This window comes from Mastigoproctus giganteus, chromosome 8 (genome assembly GCF_048544385.1).
Source record: "Mastigoproctus giganteus isolate SK-2022 chromosome 8, ASM4854438v1, whole genome shotgun sequence".
Taxonomy (NCBI): domain Eukaryota; kingdom Metazoa; phylum Arthropoda; class Arachnida; order Uropygi; family Thelyphonidae; genus Mastigoproctus; species Mastigoproctus giganteus.
The window spans coordinates 53,207,772-53,228,765 of NC_143582.1; the positions used below are offsets into that span (position 1 = coordinate 53,207,772).

The following is a 20,994-nucleotide window of genomic DNA, read 5'->3' on the forward strand; positions in this document are numbered from 1 at the left end:
TAGGATCTATCCAGTTATATTAAAGGAGGCAGCAAAGGAACTAAGCAACCCCTTAGCCATAATTATGAGAGCATCCTTGGAATCAGGGGAAGTGCCCACGGATTGGAGATGTGCAAATATATCCCCAATTCACAAAGGGGGATCGAAGGGTGATACGAGTAATTACAGACCAGTTAGTTTAAATTCTGTTCCAGATAAAATAATGGAGTCACTGGTTAAAGATGCATTGCAGGGTCATTTAGACAAGACTGCAGCAATAATTCAGACACAGCATGGGTTTGTTAAGGGAAAGTCTTGTCTAACAAATCTGATAAGATATTATGATGTGGTTACAAAGGAACTGGATGCAAAAATAATTTTGATATCATATATTTGGATTTCAGGAAAGCTTTTGACACTGTTTCGCATGGAAGACTACTCTACAAATTGGAGTGGAATGGTATTAAGGTTAAGTTGCTACAATGGATAAAAGGGTGGTTGAGTGGGAGAAGACAGAGGGTGGTAATCAATGGATGCTGTTCTTCGTGGACTAATGTTATTAGTGGAGTCCCACAGGGTTTGGGCCCACTGTTGTTTTGCATATTTATTGATGATATTGATGAAGGTATATCACGCTTAATGTTGAAGTTTGCAGATGATACAAAGTTTGGCAGTGTTGTTAATGACAGTAATGGCAGTGTGCTACTGCAACAGGACCTAGAAAATTTGGGCAGATGGGCTGAGAAGTGGCAAATGAAGTTTAACTTTGACAAATGCGAAGTACTACATATGGGTAGAAGTAATCCCAAAGGAACGTACCAACTGTGTGGTACTACACTTAGGGTGGTAGAAAATGAAAAAGACCTGGGATTAATTGTTCAGTCAGATATGAAGTTTTCTGAGCAATGCAGACAGGCTGCAAGAGCAGGTCATGAGGTTTTGTCAATGATATACAGGAATTTTACTAACATTGAAAAGGAGGTGATTATCCATTTGTATACGGCAATGGTCAGGCCACACCTTGAGTATTGTGTACAGGTCTGGAGATGTCATTTTAGGAAGGATGTAGATTTGCTTGAGTGTGTACAGAGAAAGGCAACAAGATTGGTGAGGGGAAAGAAGGGATTCTCTTAGCAAGGGGGGGGGGCTTAAGTTCTGCAAATTGCAGAAGCTGGAGACTAGGTACCTGCGAGGTGATCTGATTGAGGGGTATAAGGCCATGAATGGGTTAAGCACGTTGTATTCTGATGGGATTCTTCTACTTGCTCAGATTACAAACCTAAGGGGTCATAAATTCAAATTTACGAAAGACAATTGTAGAACAGATGTGCAGAAATTTGCCTTTAGTCAGTGGGTGGTTAATTGCTGAAACAAACTTCCATCTATAGTTGTGTAAGTTGATAGCTTAAATAAATTCAGGGAGGAACTGGACAGACTTTTAGAGGGAATGGTTGTGTGAACATTTTTTTTTTTGTTTTTGTCTGCACTCTCTGAGCAGTGCAGACAGGCGGCTAGGACCGCTCATAGAGTTTTGTCAATGATATATGGGAATTTTGCTAGCGGGGATAAGGAGGTGATTATCCCATTATATGAGACAACCCTCAGGCTACCCAGACAACCCTGGAGTCGTCATTTTAGGAAAGATGTAGACCTACAGGAATGAGTACAGAGAAAGGCAAATGAGACAGATGAGGGGAACAAAGGGGTGCTCTTACCAAGAAAGGCTTCAGTTCTGCAAGCTACAGCATTTGGAGACTAGGTACCTGCGAGGTGATCTAATTGAGGCATTTAAGGATTTGAATGGATTGAGCAAGCTCAATGCTGATGAGATTCTTCCTCTTGCACAGAGTACACACATGATGGGAAACATTCAAACTGAGGACAGATGGTTGCAGAACAGATGTGTGGATGTTTGCCTTTAGGCAGCAGGTGGTTTATTGCTGGAACAACCTTTCATCTGTTGTGGAAATCAATAGCTTAAATAAATTCAAGGAAGAACTAGACAAACTATTGGAGAGAATGAATAGGTGAAATGGGAAGGGATTTTTTTTTTTTTTTGCTGATGCTATATAAGCTTGCTTTCTTGTTTCATTTTCTACTACTAGTGCTAAAGTGCTGAGAGCCTTAAACTGCATATATGACTTTAAATTTCTCATATGTAATAAAAATTTACTTTTCAGACCAAATCATTTCAAAATCGCAATTAACACTGTGCTGTATGTTAAGTACATTTACAGTAACATGCCCATTAATGAATTTTAATAATATACATAGTAGTATATTATTAAAATATAGCACAACACTTAAATGACAGGAAAATGCTATTTAAAAAAGTAACTGGATTGGAACCTTTATGGTCATTTTTACATCTCTATATTTGTTTAAAAAATATGGTAATTGACATTTTGGGGTTCAACTGCCTCTCCCAATAATGAATTAGTGTAATAAATAAAGGCATAAATTTTCTAGGAACTATTTGTATGCAATGTTCATCTACAAGTTTGCAGATGATCCAGTGTTTCGAAGGGTGGTTAATGACAGTAATCAAGTGTGCTACACCAAGAAGATCTAGAAAACTAGGCAGATGGGCTGCAAAATGATAACTGAAGTTTAAAATTTACAAATGCAAGGTACTGCATATATGTAGCAGTAATCCCAGATTAACATATGAACTGTTTGGTAACACACTCAGGGTAGTGGAAAATGAAAAAGATCTTGGGGTAATTGAATAGTCGTACATGAAGTTCCATCACTAATGCAGACAGGCTTCCAGGACAGCTCATGGGGTTTGGTCATTGATATTTAGGAATTTTGTTAGCAGGGTGAAGGAGGGGATTATCCCATTGTAATGGTTAGGCAACATCTTGAGCTACTTGAACGAGTGCAGAGATGGGCAACGAGATTGGTAAAGGGAACAAAACGCAAAAGGGAACTAGCCTTACAAAGAAAGGATTCAGTTCTGCAAATTGCAGCATCTGGAGACTAGGCTGTGAGGCAATCTGATTGAAGTGTTTAAGGCTTTGAATGGATTAAGTAAGCTTAATGATGATGGCATTCTTCCTCTCAGACTACACATACAAGGGGGTATATATTCAAACTGAGGAAGAATGGTTGCAGGATAGATGTGAAGAGGTTTGCTTTCAGCCAGTGTGTGTTTGATTGTTGGAAATAATTTCCATCTGTTGTTGTGGAAGTGAGTAGTTTGAATAAATTCAAGGAAGAACTATACAAAGTATTGGAAAGGATGGACAGGTGGTGTGAGTTTTTTTTTTTTTTTTTTTTGGCTGAAGCTGTATTAGCTCACTTTCCCCGTGCTCCTCCAGTAACACTCACTGAGAACTGTGATCCTGCCGGCATTATTTAAAGATGTAGAATAGCTGTTAAGTTTCCTTTGATTAAAAATAAGACTTCGAAAGCTTCAATGTGGTGTTTATTGCTTTTAACACTGTAATATTTGTATATTTTTAATTTGATCTATTTATTATTTTTATCGCTTTTAATTCCATACTTTTATCAGTATATTCTATTTTATATATTGACTTTAAATTTTATATTATATATTTAATAAATATACAATATTACCTTGTGTTTAATTTAATTTAATTTTATTAAAGACTTTGTTATATATATAGTTGGTGTATTTATTGCAGTTATTATGAATGGTTATTTTCCCATCCCCTGAAGCTTATTTGAAGATTGCTTTCTTGCATCACCTGCCACTATTAATACCAATACTAATACAACTTGTAGAATAAATATTTAGAGGATCCTTTACAGAAATACATTATTTTAGTACTTTTCTAAAGCCAAGGTATAAAAAATTCAGACATAGATACAAAGACAGAGCTTACCCAGTTATGGAAGTTATTATAAAATTATTTAGAAGTGATGTCCACAGCATAGCTTGATTTTTAACTCTGGCAACACTGCTGTTTAACTGATAATCAACAGAAGATGGTAAAAGAGGTTGAACGTGGCTAGCAAATTTAATTTCATTAATTTCCTCATGATCCATGTGAGCAATTGTATCATTAACAAGCTCTTCCATCCTCTGTAGGGGGGAAAAATATATATAAGGCAATATATGATATTGAAATAGAAGATTAATAGATGAAAATACTTTATAAATGCACTATATGAAGCAGAATGGATGAATATGAGAATTTAAAAAAAAAAAAAAAACAGCTACAGAAATTATATCTTCAAGTGCATGCAGTTCAGCTCAAAAATAAAGTAGAACATCTTTAAAAGATGCAATAAAATAAAAAAAATGGGTGCTGTCTTCATTGTATAAGATGTCACGCCTAGAAAATGTTAGAATAGGATGAAAGATGTAAAAATAAAAGGCAATAAAGATTACACAATTTTAAAAAACAATACTGAAAAAATTGGACTATAATTAAAATACTAAATATTCAAATAATTAGATTAACTATAAATAAATGATGAGTAGAATTAATTTACTAGGAGGTGCAATATTTTACTGGTAAGCACTGCTGACATACACCAAAATGGAAATATGAAATTTATCAAAGTCTAACGAATGAGAATGCAATAAAACATTATTACTATGGAGAATTAATATGATAGACTAGCATGGCTAACAGTAGTCACAGTCTATCCAGGATACACTGTATTGAACCCCCACATCTATGTAGATAATAAAATGCTAAAGTTAATAACAGACTTTTATTTCATTGGAAAATGATTAAACTGTAAGTGAAAGTAAATATAATGATTTCTAATGTGAAATAAGATATCTCTATAACTCAGCAAAATCTTTATTATTTTTTTTTAATGTCCTTATTTAATATTATGTTTGTGGTGTGCAAAAACAAGAGAAGATGAAAATCTTTAAATAAATGATATTGGTTGGATAGGCCTAAATGATATAATAGCAAGGGTTGATATAAGTATATATATACTTATATATATATATAAGTAAGTTGTAATAATATTAATTCAATTAAGTATGCACAAATGGATGTGAAAGTTACACAAGGTGCCAGTAACTATAAGGGTGAGGAAAGCAGAAACAGAAGAGTAGTATATTAGTGAAAGGTGAAAGAATGTTAATATCCTAGAGGTTTTGATGAATTAAGTAAATTATGGGCTGAACTGCCAAGCCAATATAAAGTGGAGGAACTGTAAAGTAAAATTACTACTACAAAATACTAATAAAATGAAAATAAAAAGGGTTTATTCTCATTTAAAAAAAATCAACTTCTGGTTGATTAATTATTATTATTTTTTTTAATTTGGAGTCTTGAAGTGTCCCGGTAAATCGAGAGTCTGCTGTACTTTACTATTACTGTATTTAATGTTGGTAATGTTTTATAGTGTGTTTAATTTATCAATTAAACTTTATTATACGTATGTATGTATGTACAAGAAAATCACGTTATATACGGGGTCGGCAGGTGTTCATCCACGGTAGGTCTTGGAAGGTATCCCCGTAGATATGGGGTTCTTACTGCACACACACACACACACACACACACACACACACACACACACACACACACACACACACACACACACACACACACACACACACACACACACACACAGTATATATTTGGTTGGTAAATATAATCATAACATGTAAGGATAGATATATATATTAAATCACAATATATATATATATATATATAAATATACTTTGTACAGTGATTTCAAATGAAATGTGCAATTATGAATGCATGAGAGATGCCTGAGGGAAAACCATCTTCAAATCAGAAAGTTTGAATCAGAGCTAATTGACATGACTGTATAATAACAATAAGATAAAGGGCAATATAAAATTCATGTTTAAAAAAAATAAAATAAATGAAAGAAAGCAAACATATATATCCATCCTTTATAATAGAAAATTACAACAATAATATAAGAATAAAATGAGAGAAACAATTTTCAAAAGATATATGAGATATCCATAAATGCCATGTCATAACATAGCATATTATTTCCATATAAGAGGATTACACAATAAGAATGTCAGAATCGCATATAATGCAATAAAATAGTTCAACAAAGAAAAAACAGGTACAAGATAATTGTGAATAATATGTATTATATGCCACTCTTTTTGCACAGCAAAAAAAAAAGCTACATACTGTGACTAAATGCTCTCCTGGATTACTAGAGAACCCAAATATAAACAAAATACCACAAAGGACCTATGAGTAAAATAAATATATATAAAAAAAAAAAAAAAACCCCCAATAAACATGTAAGAGAAGTATTATAAATATAAAAAAAATTATAGGCCAATTATTGTGAAATAGATGCACAAGGTTAAAAAGACCAAAGGAATAAGCAAAAATCCCCAATAAATATAAAATATGAATAATAAAGAAAGAAACCATACAAATAATGCTTTAATATCAATACCAAATCAATAAAAATGTGGACAGTAGCATAAATGGTACCTGAAGTTGATACAGCTGAAACAACTACAGCAGTTTGGGACTCAAAGTAGCTTTTACACATATACAGAAATATAAATTCACTACAAGGAAATTTACAGCCAATCCATATTATCAATCCAGACACCAAATGACTATAGGTATAAACTGAAGGTAGTGATTTCTACAGCACTAATCATATCATATATATTTTTTTAATACATATTTTTCCTATTTCACTCTTATTCTCATTCAAACCATTCTGTTAAATTTGAAATATCTCACAAAAACCTACCAAGGTGATTTTTTCTACAGTTTATTTATTAAAAATTTTAAAAATTACCACTGTGAATAGGTAAAAAATAATCTATGAAATTGGCAATATATTGTATATGATTTCATGTAACTATCTAGAGGTCAATGACATCGATAAAAATTAAATTAGGAATATTATACAAAATTTACATAAATCCCAATGGCACTATTTATATAAATAAGAAATTTCTTATTTATGTGTTGGGATAGACTGTTCTATTAGTATAATGGAGATTATAATTCTGTCAATTTCGATGTAAACCTATAAGTATCTATAATGAGGTATGCCACTTTTTGGTATTTGCAGTTATAATTTGGGAAATAGAGGATTTACATATACAGTGAAGGTACCAATTAGCCAGATATTTGATATACAGATATTATAACTTATTATAACATTCATAAATATACAGATTTATATTTATTATTTAACATCTAAATACTAATAGTCAGTTAACAAAAACCATGTTACTGACAATAATCACAGTTTAATAATATGAAAATCACCGATTAAAATTTGCAAAAAAACAAATCATACAAATTATAATCAAACATGCAAGTATCATAATAATCTTATTCTTCAATGGTTTTTCTTTGCATTTGTGTCAATCACTTCATTTATTAATTATTCCGATAACTCGTTTAGCGCTTCTAAATGTATCTTCATGCAATCTTGTAATATTACAGTACAGATATACATATAATAAAAAGATTATAAAATGTATTGTTTATAGGCTGTGCCCAAACCATCCTGTTTGCGTAATACAAAGGAGGAATTAACCACAAGTAGACTCATGCTGTGAAAAAAACTAATACAGGGAATCTGAAAACCATAAAGCAAAACTTCTGATGATTGAAATAGTGTCTGCAGTACACTTCTCTCTCTGCCAGACATTGTTTAACCCTTGCCCTGAAAGCCACGGGACACTTTCTAATTAAATAGCATTCATCAATGAGGAACCAATTCGGGCAAACCTATTCACAGCCTTTGTGATATACAAACAAAGAATTAGTTGCAAGTAGACTGTTTGTGTGAAACACTATGGTTTGGGGATGGTTTGTGTGAAAATAGAGGGAACCATAAAATGAAAATGCCGACACATGAAATTGTGGCTTTTAGTTACAATTTGCCAATTGTAATATTTATTTTCAGCGTGTACCACCTAACGAGTACCACACTTAGAAGCTATAATTTTTTGTTATTAGACATCAATTTATTGAATTCTTCTTTTATAATGTTTGAGGGGCAACTAGAGGGTGTAATACCCTTGATCTGATTATCAGCAATGATTAGTCATGTATTAAGAATTTGCAGATAAAGGAACCACTAGGTGACAGTGATTACACTTACTGATGTCGGATTGACTTAAAGATGTAACTACCATCAAGGGTAAAGGGAAGGGTTTTTGTTTTCGTAAAGGTGACTACAATTGTCTCAGACAGTTTTTAAATTCTATACAGTGGGATCAATTGATGATGTTACCAGCAGTGAAATCTAAATGGGAAGCCTTCAGGGACTTAATCTTGGAGGCTACTAGGCTTTTCATACAAACTAAGAAATACTGTTCGAGGTTCGGGCCCAAATGGATATTTATGAATTAATGAGGCTCATGGCAGAGAAGAAAAATGCATGGGGTGCATATAAATTATCAGGCGACACAGAAGCCTATGGCAGATATAAGCTAGTTTGTAATCAAGTCACAAAGGAGGTTAGGCAGGCGAGGGCAGATTATGAGAAATCTTTGGCAAAGGACGCAAAGAAAAACAGCAAAGAGTTCTTTACCTATGCAAACTCTAGAAAGAAGGGGATGAATCAGAGTGGTACACTTAACATAGATGGTCCGACTATTGATGATCCTGCTCAAGTAGCTGATAAACTGAATGAGTATTTTGCATCTACATTCACACATGAGGAGTTACTCAAGGAGGGGAATACCAGAAGTTTATCAATATCTAACAGATAAGTGATTTTATAATAACTGAGAGCAAAGTGGGGGATAGATTGTTGAAGTTAAATATAAAAAAGGCACCTGGGGCAGATGGAATCTATCCAGTTATAATGAAGGAGGCATCAAAGGAAGTAAGCAAACCATAGCCTTAAGTATGAGAGCATTTTTAGAGTCAGGGAAGGTCCCCATGGAATGGAGATGTGCAAATGTATCCCCAATTCACAAAGGGGGTTCAAAAGGTGACACAAATAATTATAGACCTGTTAGTTTAACTTCTGTTCCAGGAAAAATAACGGAGTCTCTGGTTAAAGAGGTGATACAGGATCACCTAGACAAGACAGCAGCAATAGTTCAGACACAGCATGGGTTTGTTAAGGGAAGTCTTGTCTGACCAAGTTGATTGGGTATTATGATGTGGTTACAAAGGAACTGGATGCAAAAAATAATTTTGATATCATATACTTGGATTTCAGTAAAGCTTCTGAATCCATTGCACATTGAAGACTGCTATACAAATTGGAACAGTATGGCATTAAGGGCAAGTTACTGCAATGGATAAAGGGATGGTTGAGTGAGAGATGGCAGAGAGTGGTAATAAATGGACACTGCTCTACATGGACTAATGTTGTTAACGGAGTCCCCCAGGGTTCAGTGCTGGGTCCATTGTTGTTTTGTGTATTTATCAATGATATCGATGAAGGCATATCAGGCTTAATGTCCAAGTTTGCAGATGATACAAAGATTGACAGGGTTGTTAATGACACAGGCAAATGTTAAAGTTTAACACTGGCAAATGCAAAGTACCCTATATGGATAGTAGTCACCCAAGAGAAACGTACCAACTGTGTGGCGCTACATTCAGAGAGGTGGAGAAGGAAAAGGACCTGGGAATAATTGTGCAGTCAGATATGAAGTTCTCTCAGCAGTGCAGACGGGCTGTCAGAGCAGGTCATGGAGTTTTGTCAATGATATATAGGAATTTTGCTAATAGAGACAAGGAAGTGATTATCTCTTTGTATAAGGCAATGGTCAGGCCACACTTTGAGTACTGTATACAGGTCTGGAGGCCTGATTTTAGGAAGGATGTGCAGTTGCTAGAACAAGTACAGAGAAAGGCAACAAGATTGGTGAGAGGAACAAAGGGATGCACTTACGAAGAAAGGCTTAAGTTCTACAAGTTGTAGCATCTGGAGACGGCACGTGCAAGTGACCTGATCACGGTGTACAAGGCCTTGAATGGTTTGAGCAGGCTCAATGCTGACAGGATACTTCTGCTTGCTCAGATTAATAACCTGTGGAGGCATAGATTCAAATTGAGGAAAGACAGCTGTAGAATAGATGTGTGGAAATTTGCCCTTATCCAGCAGGTAGTTGATTGTTGGAACAGACCCATCTGTTGTTGTGGAAGTTGATAGCCTAAATAAGTTTAAGGCACAGCTGGACAGGTATTTCAAACGAACAGAGGGGTGAAGTGGAAGTGTTTTTTTTTTTTTTTTTTGGCTGCTGTATAAGCTTGCTTTCTTGCATCATGCTTCAACTAATGCTAATAACAACAACATTGTGTAAACTGATAATAGTGCCCCTAAAGAGCCCCGTAAGAATAAAATTTCAATTAAAATTTAACAAAAATGTGGCAAAAATTTCGAACGTCCGAGGTGTTTTGAACGAATATTAAAATAAAAATTACTATTTTTTGCCTAGGGGTTTATTCCACTGAGGGTGAAACATTGCCGGTCACAACCCTGGATTAAACACTGGGTCTAAGCCTCTGAGATGTATGCAATCTTAGATATATAAAATATGTATACAATTTTCATGTTATGTTAATGCTTGCATTTAAATAAAATCCATTGCTTTTATTACTAAGCTGTGTAGCACAAATATAGTCCAGTATTGGGGGATTAAGGGTACAACATCCCTTTTGTTGTGTTTATCAGGAAGTTGTTCTTCCACACACTGCTTGGATCCACATATATTTGATTTCTTCTTCACAGAATGACATATGTTTGCAAACTGAGGTCACCTGTTGTCTGATGAATGACAAGTAGTCTTCAATAAGAGTGTCATCATTAAGGTCGGCATAACCTGAAACCTTGACAGCAAACTTTCATTTACCTTCACTAGATGGAATAAAGCATTCTCAAAGATGGAAAATGAACACACAGCTGTGTAAAATTTTTCAATTATTTTAACATCTATTGAAATGTAACCCTACAAATTTTACAATTCATTACAATATTAATAGACTCACAAACAAGTGAATCATTAACTATTTAATTTCCTAAACCTCTGAGGGTCATTTTGATCCTACTGAGTAGAGATTGCTTATATTTTTAATAGAGAAACTGTGTAAAAACTTATCTTGAAAAAGAACTGAGAAGCTGCTGAATAAACACAGCAAATTTAAGAGTGCAAAAGTACTAAAGAAAAAAGTCTACAAAATGATCTCCATGTGCCACCAAATTAATGTGCTCAAGAGGACTGGATTTTATTGATAGAAAATTACCTACATATAGGTCCCTCTTGGTGAAAAAGAGTACCACTAAATACAGCATGATGATGTTAAAATTCATCTTATGCACTATATCTTGAGCCATTTGAATTTTTCCCCCCACCTTTACCCTGGGATAAAGGTGACTGCTAAAGAAGCATATGCCACTCTTTTGCACAACATTTAGTGACAAAATGCTCTCCTGATTACTAACAGTTAGCATGTTACCACTAAAGAATACTATTTTGCTAATGTTCACTCATTAAAAAATAAAAAAAAATCTTAAATTGCATAAGTATAAATCAGCTCTAACTGCGATTCTGGTGAAGCACATTTAATTTTTCTAATACGAAAAAGGTAATAGTTAAGTTGCTATTGTCACACAGTTAGAAGGATGTGTGTATATATATATATATATATATATACAGGAACTCTCCAACTTACGTAAGGGTTGCGTTCTGCGGAACGCTATGTAAGTCGGAATTTCCCTCATGCTTGTGCAGCACTCACAACTGTGCTCACTGAATTGATTGAATAAAAAAAGAATGTTCAACGAACATGTAAATAGAATTATTTATTGTATTTATTCACTTTTTTATCTCATGTGCAGAAAAATTACAAAAGAGGCAATTTAAAAAAATTTCAAAATTATAAAAAAAAGAGAGGAGACAGGGCATAACATCAGGGCATAAAGTTTTACCTCTCGAGCATTGTTGCCAGAATAGATGTCTTCAGCTGATAAGTATGCGGCTACAGAGGTTGAGGGCTGTGGAGATTTAGAAGGGGTTGGCCGCTGAACTTTACAAAAGAACATATTAATGGATGATCGGACAGGGGCTTTTTTCTTTTCATTGTAGATTTCTTTGTAGCAACCAAGCAATCACCCCTCTGTTAACTCTTAAGGATCGTTTGCTGTCAGGATCCATCTTCTCAAATATGGCCATTGCCATCTCTCTCTGGTGATGAGCGTCTCGGCTCCTCATTTGGTTCATCTTGAGCTTCGTCAGAATTTTCTTCTTTCACTATCGCTGCCTGCAAGTCAATAAGTTCTTAGTTAGATAATTCCTTCTCTTCTACCTCTATCAACTCCTTTGCATCTTTGGCATCAACCTCCAACTGAAGTAGCTCTGAAACCTTTACAATCTTATCTGTAACCTTTTCATATGATTCGTCTTTTTCAAATCCTTCAAAGTCTTTTTACATGCCATGGGCATATTTTCTTCCATGCGCCATTTTAACAACTTTTAGTAATTTCCGCACAGGCCTTATTAATGTTTAAGATGGTGTGGTAAATATTGTAAGATTTCCAAAAGTCTCTTAACATAAAAGTTTTCTCATCGTCTACTGCAGACAATGCCTGAGCAAATGTTGTGTGTAAATAGTATGCTTTTAAATTCGAAATAACACCCTGATCCATAGGTTGGATGAGTAAAGTCGTGTTTGGCGGTAGAATTATGACTCTCACGCTCGAACTGAACTTATCTAGATGCGTAGGATGTATAGGAGCATTATCTAATAGGAGCAAAATCTTGAAGGGAACGTCATTGTCTTTACAATATTTTTCAACCTCTGGAATGAAGCAGCATTTAAACCAATCCTCAAAGGGAGATACTGTTATCCATACTCTCTGGTTCGATCGGAAATGCATGGGTAGGGTGGCTTAATTAATGCCCTTAAATGCACGAGGGTTACCAGAATGGTACACAAGTAGTAATATTAATCTGTCATCTGCATTAGCCACAAGCAAGAGCGTAGCCCTATCTTTTCCTCTTTGGCAATGTATGTTCGATCCGGCATTTTTTTTTTAATACAGAGCAGTCTCATCAACTATAAAATTTGCTGCATTGATAGCCTTCATCAATAATTTTTTCCAATGCATCACAAAATTTCTCTGCAGTTGCAGAATCGGCACTGGCGACTTCAGTGCATTCTTTAACTTTTGCTTGAATGGCCATTAGATTCAGGGGCACCCACTTCTCAATCTGATTTTCCATCCATATTATTAACAGCTGTTCCATCTTCGATATAGCACCTGAATGCTGTTTTGTGATCACTGTTGATCCTTTGACGTGTTCTTTTATATGTGCACTGTCCTTTAAAATAGTATTCACTGTTGAAGCAGCAAGACCCAATTTCCTTGAAATAGATGACAAACTTTGTCCTGCTTCTTACTTCTTAATCAATCATCTTCATTTCTAAATTAATTTTGTTTAATTTCCTAGCACTACCAGTACTTGAACTTTCCATTAGTCCCTTTCTCTTTACCACTGTAATAAGTAAACAGGAATGATGAGAAGATTCTGAAAATTTATTTATGCTTTTTATATGACTGAAGATTTAAGTGAAGGGGAACACATTTCACCATAATAGCATAAAAACCCATGCAATTTCAGTTATTGGCATTATCGCAAATGCAATAAGATCAAGTTTACTACCTGTTTATAATTAGATGCACTAAAAGAAAAGCCCAATAAACTGGAAAGTGCATATTGTTTTTTGTTCGTGACCTCCAGAAACGTCCTTTAGAAAAATATTACAAAGTCGTTCAAAATTGATTCTTATCATGTTCCTGTTATAATAACAGGAACATGATAACGATGAAAGGGTAGTGCAATTTCCATTATAAAAATGCCTTTAAGAGAAATAAATAGAGTAGTTATATAGCAAAATTTTCAGCTTCCAAGAACTTGGAATGAATTACAAAAAAAAAAAGTGTTATTGGGTTCAAAAAATGTTTCCACGATTTTTTTAAGTTTCCACCAGCCGGCAAAAACTTAAGTAAAGTCAAATTTCCGTAAGTTGGGGAGTTCCTGTATATATATATATATATAAAAGAACTGTTAAGTTAGACAAAAAAATAAATAAATAAAAGTGCGGTAGAGTGAAAAAAAAAAAAAATCAATAACATGGAGAGAAGAGAAAAATGAAGATATCTGGTAGGAAAACGCATAAAAATTTTGAAATTTTAGATATAGGGTAAATAAAGCCAAATTAATAAGTCAATAAATGTTAAATTTAGACCAGCGTTCACTTGTCAACATTGATGTTAACATTGACCCCAAAACAATGTAAATATCACAAAAAAGACAATGAACCTACCACTAAAGAAGAACGACATAAGATGAACCACAAGGAACAAATAAAAACAACCGTTATATACATTCTCATCAGAGAGCCACTGGGCACAACGGCTGTGAATATTACTGCATTTTGAATGCAATGCAAATTACTGCAATCGGTGTAAACTGAAATGTCAATCTGCTGGAACAATAAAGTGACATCACAGTCCCTAATACAGAAACAGAAAAAACAGGAAAGATTAAAGTAAGGCCATATATATATATATAAGCTAGATTGCCACCAGAATGAAGAAATGAAGTTGATGACCAGAAATATAAACCAATTATAGAGGGCAGTATGAAAAGCACAAATCAAAGCAACTAACAAACTACGCACAGAAGAGAAGGGGGAAAAAAACCAAAAAAAAAACCAAGAACATAAAGTAATCACAGATGTAAGTGGCTGCTTAAAGCAATATCCAACGCCACATTGTACAACTATAATAATTAATAATAATACAAATTAGACATAAGAAAGAAATAAAAAGAACAAATAACCATTTATTAATATTAATAACCATAATTTTTTAAAATATATATTACCTGTCTGGAATTAGAGTTGAGAATGCTGAAATATATCATATGGCAGCTTTCCCATAATGCTGCGTCTGGCTCGAGTCCACGATGCATCTGCTGTACGCATAGAGTTGCTGTTTGCAAAAGGTGAAGGAGAGTAGGTTTTTCTATTCCTACAGAAAGTTTTAATATCTCTGTTTTAATTTGAGAAGAGAAGTATAATCAAATCATTTCATATAAAGTAATTTCCTGAAATTTACTGTTGTCATAATATGAAAAGAAGTAAAAAAAAATAGTTATTAATTTTATAAAAGAAATTAAATGGCAATCTTAAATGATATGTTGATATTCTAAACATGATTTATTAATGCAGAAGTTTAATGTATATGTTTGAATTCTTTTTGAATGGGAACTGATCCCATTGCTATTTTTAAACTTAATGAGATTTAGTCTGCATCGCATAGATAATATGAAACTAGAAACAACAGTAATAAAATCTTTTAAAGTGCAGTGATGCTGTCCATTTTGGGTTTAAGAATATAATCATAGCTTTACTAGTTTAAGCATTGGTTTCATCTTTCAGATAACTATAATTTTGCTTTAACAGAAGAATAATCATGATAAAACACTCAGAAGACATTTAAAGAGAGAGTCTATTCTCATTTGTTTATACATTCTAAAATCCTTCTTAACAAAGAGTTGTCAGAGAAAATAATATGTGACGTGCTGGTAATGTTGTCTGAACCTACTGCTTTGATAAAGTTAACCCCACTTTTGCACAAATGCATTTGCATCTTGGTGTAGAGGAAGCAGAGGCAGACCGTTAACTTTGGGCCCTGGACTAACACTATTTGGGGGCCTACCCAATTAACCCAAATTTGGGTTAATTGTGGCGACTCGTTCGCCATTTTGTCGAAAAACTCTTTTTTTTTTTACCCTTTTTTAAATAGGAAAAATTATAGGCAACAGACATTGAAGAACTTTTTTATTTTATTTGATGCGCTTGGATATAGAAACTTTTATATACAGTTTTAATAAAAAAAAAAGTTTTGTATACATAACACACATCAAACATAAATAAAAAATAAAATGTATTAAATATTACCTTTACTAACAAACAAAAAAACAAAACAACAAATTCTCAGGTCAAGAATAAAGACTAAGAAAAAAAAAAACAAAAAAAAATAATACTTATTCTTAAAAAAAAATAAATAAAACATTCTAGGAGTTAAGTATTTTTAATACATTAAAGACATTTAAAAAGTAACTCTTCTGCATTTTTTCGATGCAAATTCTTTTATTTGATCATCACATTGTTTGGTTAAATCACAGTTTATGGAAAGAATTGATAAATAATTTAATCTTTCATTCGTCATTGTTGTCCTATATTTGTTTTCTATATAGTACATACTGGAGAAGGATCGTTCCGCCTCATAGCTAGTGATTGGCAACGCCAAAAAAATTTTTAAGATTGTATAGCAATTCGGAAAAACATCGACAAGTTTCTTTTCATAAATTAGCTTGAATATATCACTGCATGAATCTGGCTTAGTCTGTAAGTAGGATTTTAACTGAATGCATTCATTGACTAAATGTTTGTCTATGTCATCCGAATAATAATCAACAACATTACGTGCACTTTTGATGTCAATATTTTCGATATTAATGTCTTGCAAATCCATTAAAAATTTGAATCTTTTGCTAAATTCCCCATAGACATGGCCTCGTCTGTATAAATCCATAATCAACTTATCTAATGCTATTGTTGTTGTTGTTATTTTGGTTTTTAGGAGCATTAGCAACTAAGGCCATATTGCTCCGGGATATGCAGTGGTCATTCTCTGACCTTTCCGCATCCTCCGTTTTTGGTGTTATCTAATGCAACGTTTAGCGTATCCCATTTAAATTTTTCTGCTCCATTTAGCGAAACTTTCTCTGTAGATTTATCCAAAAATTTTGAAGTAATACGTCTCTTTTTTAAATCACTGTATTCTTTCTCCACACTAGTACTTAATTTTTTGGCTGTCTCCTCGTATTCGTTTAGTTTCTGATCTGATTGTTCTCGTATGTTGCTCATGAACGCTTCTAATAACGTAATTAATTTCTCACCTTCACATATGTCTAAGCCCGGGGTCTGCACTTTTTTGTTAACTAAATTGAATCTCTCTAAAATTTCTTCCTAAAAAAATGCAATTTCAAGTTTTGCCAAATTATTAAATAAATTCCGTGCCTCTCTTCAAAAATCAAGTTTCTCATCCATATTGTCACTAAACGTTTTTAATATGTTCATGATATCGCCATAACTATTTTTTAAAGCTCTAACAGCATCATAGTGACAAGACCATCTAGTCTGGCTTAAACTTTTTATCGAAAATTTTAGTTTTGTTTCACGATTTAGAATAGTTGCAAAAAAGAAAATATATATTTGTTGCACTACTCCAAAAAAGTTCACAATTTGAGTTGCAACTTTAACTGCTTCCCCGGCCCTGGGTACCAAGCGAATTCGAGGTCAAGCGATTTTTCTGCTATATATAGAGTACTCATCAAAAGCGATTAAAGTTATTTCTAATTTCGTACGTTTTTATTAGCAGATTTATTTTTATATCATTCTACACATAAACGCCACAAGTTAGAACAGAGAAAGGAAACCCACCTTTCTTTATTTATCCATATATTTCTATTTCCACCTAACCAACTAACACTTTAACTGCTTGGCCTCCTAGCAGCACTGCTCCTGCCTCCCCGTGACGGGGCCGGAAATCTTGGCAGGTAAGTCCACTTGCCAAGGGCTAAAAGGAGCAAACATGGCAAACACAGACCATCAAGATATTGAGAACGATAATCCAAAGAGACAAAAGACTAATCGGATGGAGCAACCTTACCCATCGTTCTTAATTATCCACTCTCTTACTAGTCAGCCCATTAATAAATTGTCTCCGTTTGTCATACAAAAACATCTGGAGGGTATTGCAGGATCTCCCAAGACGGTGAAGAGACTGCAATCAGGAGACTTACTAGTAGAAACCACCAACCACAGACATTCTGAGAAGCTGTTACAGCTTACAAGTTTTGCTGGCATTCCAGTTAAAATATCTCCGCACACAACCCTAAATTCATCTAAGGGTGTGATATCCAGTTGGGACTTATTAAACGTTACCGAGGAAGAAATAACCCAAGAGCTGCAGGGACAACACGTAATTGAAGCAAGACGAATAATGATTAAAAAAGATAATGAACTTACACCTACAAGAAATATTATTCTCACCTTCAATACACCCAACTTACCCTCCTCTGTAAAAGCAGGTTATTTACTTTGCCGAATCCGCCCTTACATTCCAAACCCTTTAAGGTGTTACAAATGCCAAAAGTATGGCCACTCACAAACTGTATGCAGAGGAGTTCCTGTCTGCCCTAATTGTGGATCCTCAGATCACATACAAAGCAACTGTACAGCTACAAAAATGACCTGCCCAAATTGCAAAGGTGACCATCCTGCATATTCAAAGACATGTGAAAAGTGGAAAACCGAGAAGAAAATAGTAAAATACAAGGTTGAGAACAAAGTAAGTTACCCAGAAGCGAGAAAATTACTTGCTCCTTCCATAACCAAAAATATGACCTATGCCAATGCTGTAAAAAAATATCAGACAGTCTCTACTCAAACCGATGTAACAGTTCCCACTAATAAATCAATTTCTGATTGGGCTAGAAATGTTCTTTCTAAGCAACAATCCAAGTTCTCTGACCAGGCAAATAATATTCCTCTGACAATACCAGCGGCATCTCCTACTCCAGCCATAGATACCATATCTCATAGTTCAAACGGAAATGTAGTGAAAAATTTTCAGGACACAACCATGGATACAGATGGCACATCCATACAGGAAGATCCCCTTCTAGAAATCCATGCAGAAGAAGAAATGGACACAGGTCGGCCAGTTTTCTCCAAAAAAGACAAATCTAAATTAGAATGTCATAAGCCAGTGACTTTCAAAAAGCAGTCAGATACATCTCCATCAATTAAACACAAATAATGCCTTGTATTTTACAATGGAATTGCAGAGGCTTTTGTTGCAACACAGATGATATCCGTGATCTAATTAACCGATTTTCTCCAGTTGCCCTTTGTCTTCAGGAAACTTACCTAACCTCTCAAATTTCTCCTTCAATAAAGAACTATTGTCTTTATCAAAGAGATTGTAATACAGCAAATGCTGCCCATGGTGGTGGTGTAGCAATCCTAATAAATTCAAAGATCCCAACTAAACATATTCCACTTCAAACTGAAATAGAAGCTGTTGCTGTTCATATAACTTTCCATATTTCAATAACACTTGTCTCAATATACCTACCACCAAACCATACTTACTGTTTAAAAGATCTTGAAGATCTCCTCATACAGATACCTCCACCTCTCTGTATATTAGGGGATTTTAATGGGCACCATCCCTTATGGGGCAATCCTAAACTAGACACACGTGGTCGACTCATTGAAAGCTTTCTAGAGTCACAAAACCTCACCTTACTCAATACTGGTGCGGACACTCACATACAACTCCCAACTGGACACACCTCAGCAATAGATCTCTGAATTTGTTCTCCAATACTCCTCCCAACCATAGAGTGGTACGTTTTAAATGATCCTAAGGGCAGTGCCCACCTTCCAATCATATGCAATTTTTTAATATCACAGTCTCCTTCAAACAAACTCCGCAGGAAATGGAAATTTGTTCGTGCAAACTGGGCAAAATTTCAATCATCAATCTCTCTTGAGGAAAAAATCCAGCTCCAGAATATTGATAATGTAACAGATTACATCACATCACATCTCCTAAAAGTGGCCAAGGACACAATACCATTATCAAATCCCCCTGGTCGCAAGCATTATAATTACTGGTGGAATGACGAATGCACAAAAGCAAAGAAAGCAAAAATCAAAGCCTGGAATTTATTTCGGCAATGTCCAACCACAACCAATCTCATTAATTATAAGAAGCTAAGAGCAAAAGTACGATTTGTACAAAGGCAAGCCAAGAAAGAATCCTGGACCCGTTTTGCATCGACCTTTAACAGAAACACTGATCCGAAAACTATATGGAAAAAAATTAGACAGTTATCTGGTAAGTTTCCTACTATACCTTCTTCAATCCTCTCCTGGAAAGGGCAAGATCTATCCAGTTCCTTAGATATTGCTAATGCTTTGGGCAATACTTTTGCTGAAATATCAGCGGCATCAGCATATTCTACATCATTCCAAAGAATTAAAAACACTAGAGAAAAGATGCCATAAAATTTCAAACCATACGTACTCTTCCATATAACAAACCTCTGCAACACTCTGAACTTCTGCATGCCATTAGAACAGCCCACAAATAGTGCTGCCGGGCCAGATGGGATTTATTATGTGATGCTTCAACATCTCGATGACAAAGCTTTAAGCCTGCTTCTCATTTTTTACAATCGTATATTTTTAGAAAATGCTTTTCCAACTTCTTGGCATCACTCTACTGTTTTGGCATTCCTAAAACCTGGGAAAGATCCAACTAACCCCTATAGCTATAGACCGATCTCTCTCTCTCTCAAGCTGCCTGAGCAAAATCCTTGAAAAAATTGTCCACAGAAGACTCGTATGGATCACTGAGTCACAACATCTAATGAGCCATGGCCAATATGGCTTTCGTAAAAATAGGTCAAGGCTGAATTCGCCATTCGAAATGCCTTTGTTAAACGTGAACATCTTGTACTGGTTTCAATAGATATCGAGAAGGCTTTTGACACTACCTGGCGGCATGGCATACTTAGTGATCTTTACTCTCTTGGTCTGCGAGGCAACCTTCCTATATTTGTTCAGAACTTCCTACGTACTAGATCGTTTCAAGTTCAGTACCAACATGCCCTCTCCAAAATGTTTATACAGGAAGAAGGAGTACCACAGGGATCAGTACTGAGTGCCACTTTGTTTGCTCTTAGAATAGATTCCATCACCAATCAGCTTCCAAATACAGTTGAGACCTACCTTTATGCAGATGATCTTTCCATCTCCTGCCATTCCCAAAACATGAAGTCTATTGAGCGGCAGCTCCAGATATCACTTAATAAAATACAACAGTGGGCCAGCCTCAATGGCTATCGACTCTCGCAGCAGAAAACAGTTGCCATCCATTTTTGTAAACAGCGCAAACTTCATCCGGATCCTGAACTTCAAATTTATAATGTCT

The 20,994-nt window shown here is 34.7% G+C and overlaps 1 protein-coding gene across 1 annotated transcript in view; it reads right to left on the reverse strand.

Annotated features, from left to right (window-relative positions):
* Positions 1-20,994, reverse strand: part of LOC150081532 (midasin) — a 1,449,634-nt gene that overhangs the window by 556,456 nt on the left and 872,184 nt on the right. The window contains exons 47-48 of the mRNA XM_090380238.1: positions 14,804-14,949; positions 3,831-4,030 (exon numbers count right to left, since the gene is read on the reverse strand). Coding sequence (XP_090236364.1) covers positions 3,831-4,030; positions 14,804-14,949 — 346 coding nt within the window. The remainder of the gene's footprint in view (positions 1-3,830; positions 4,031-14,803; positions 14,950-20,994) is intronic.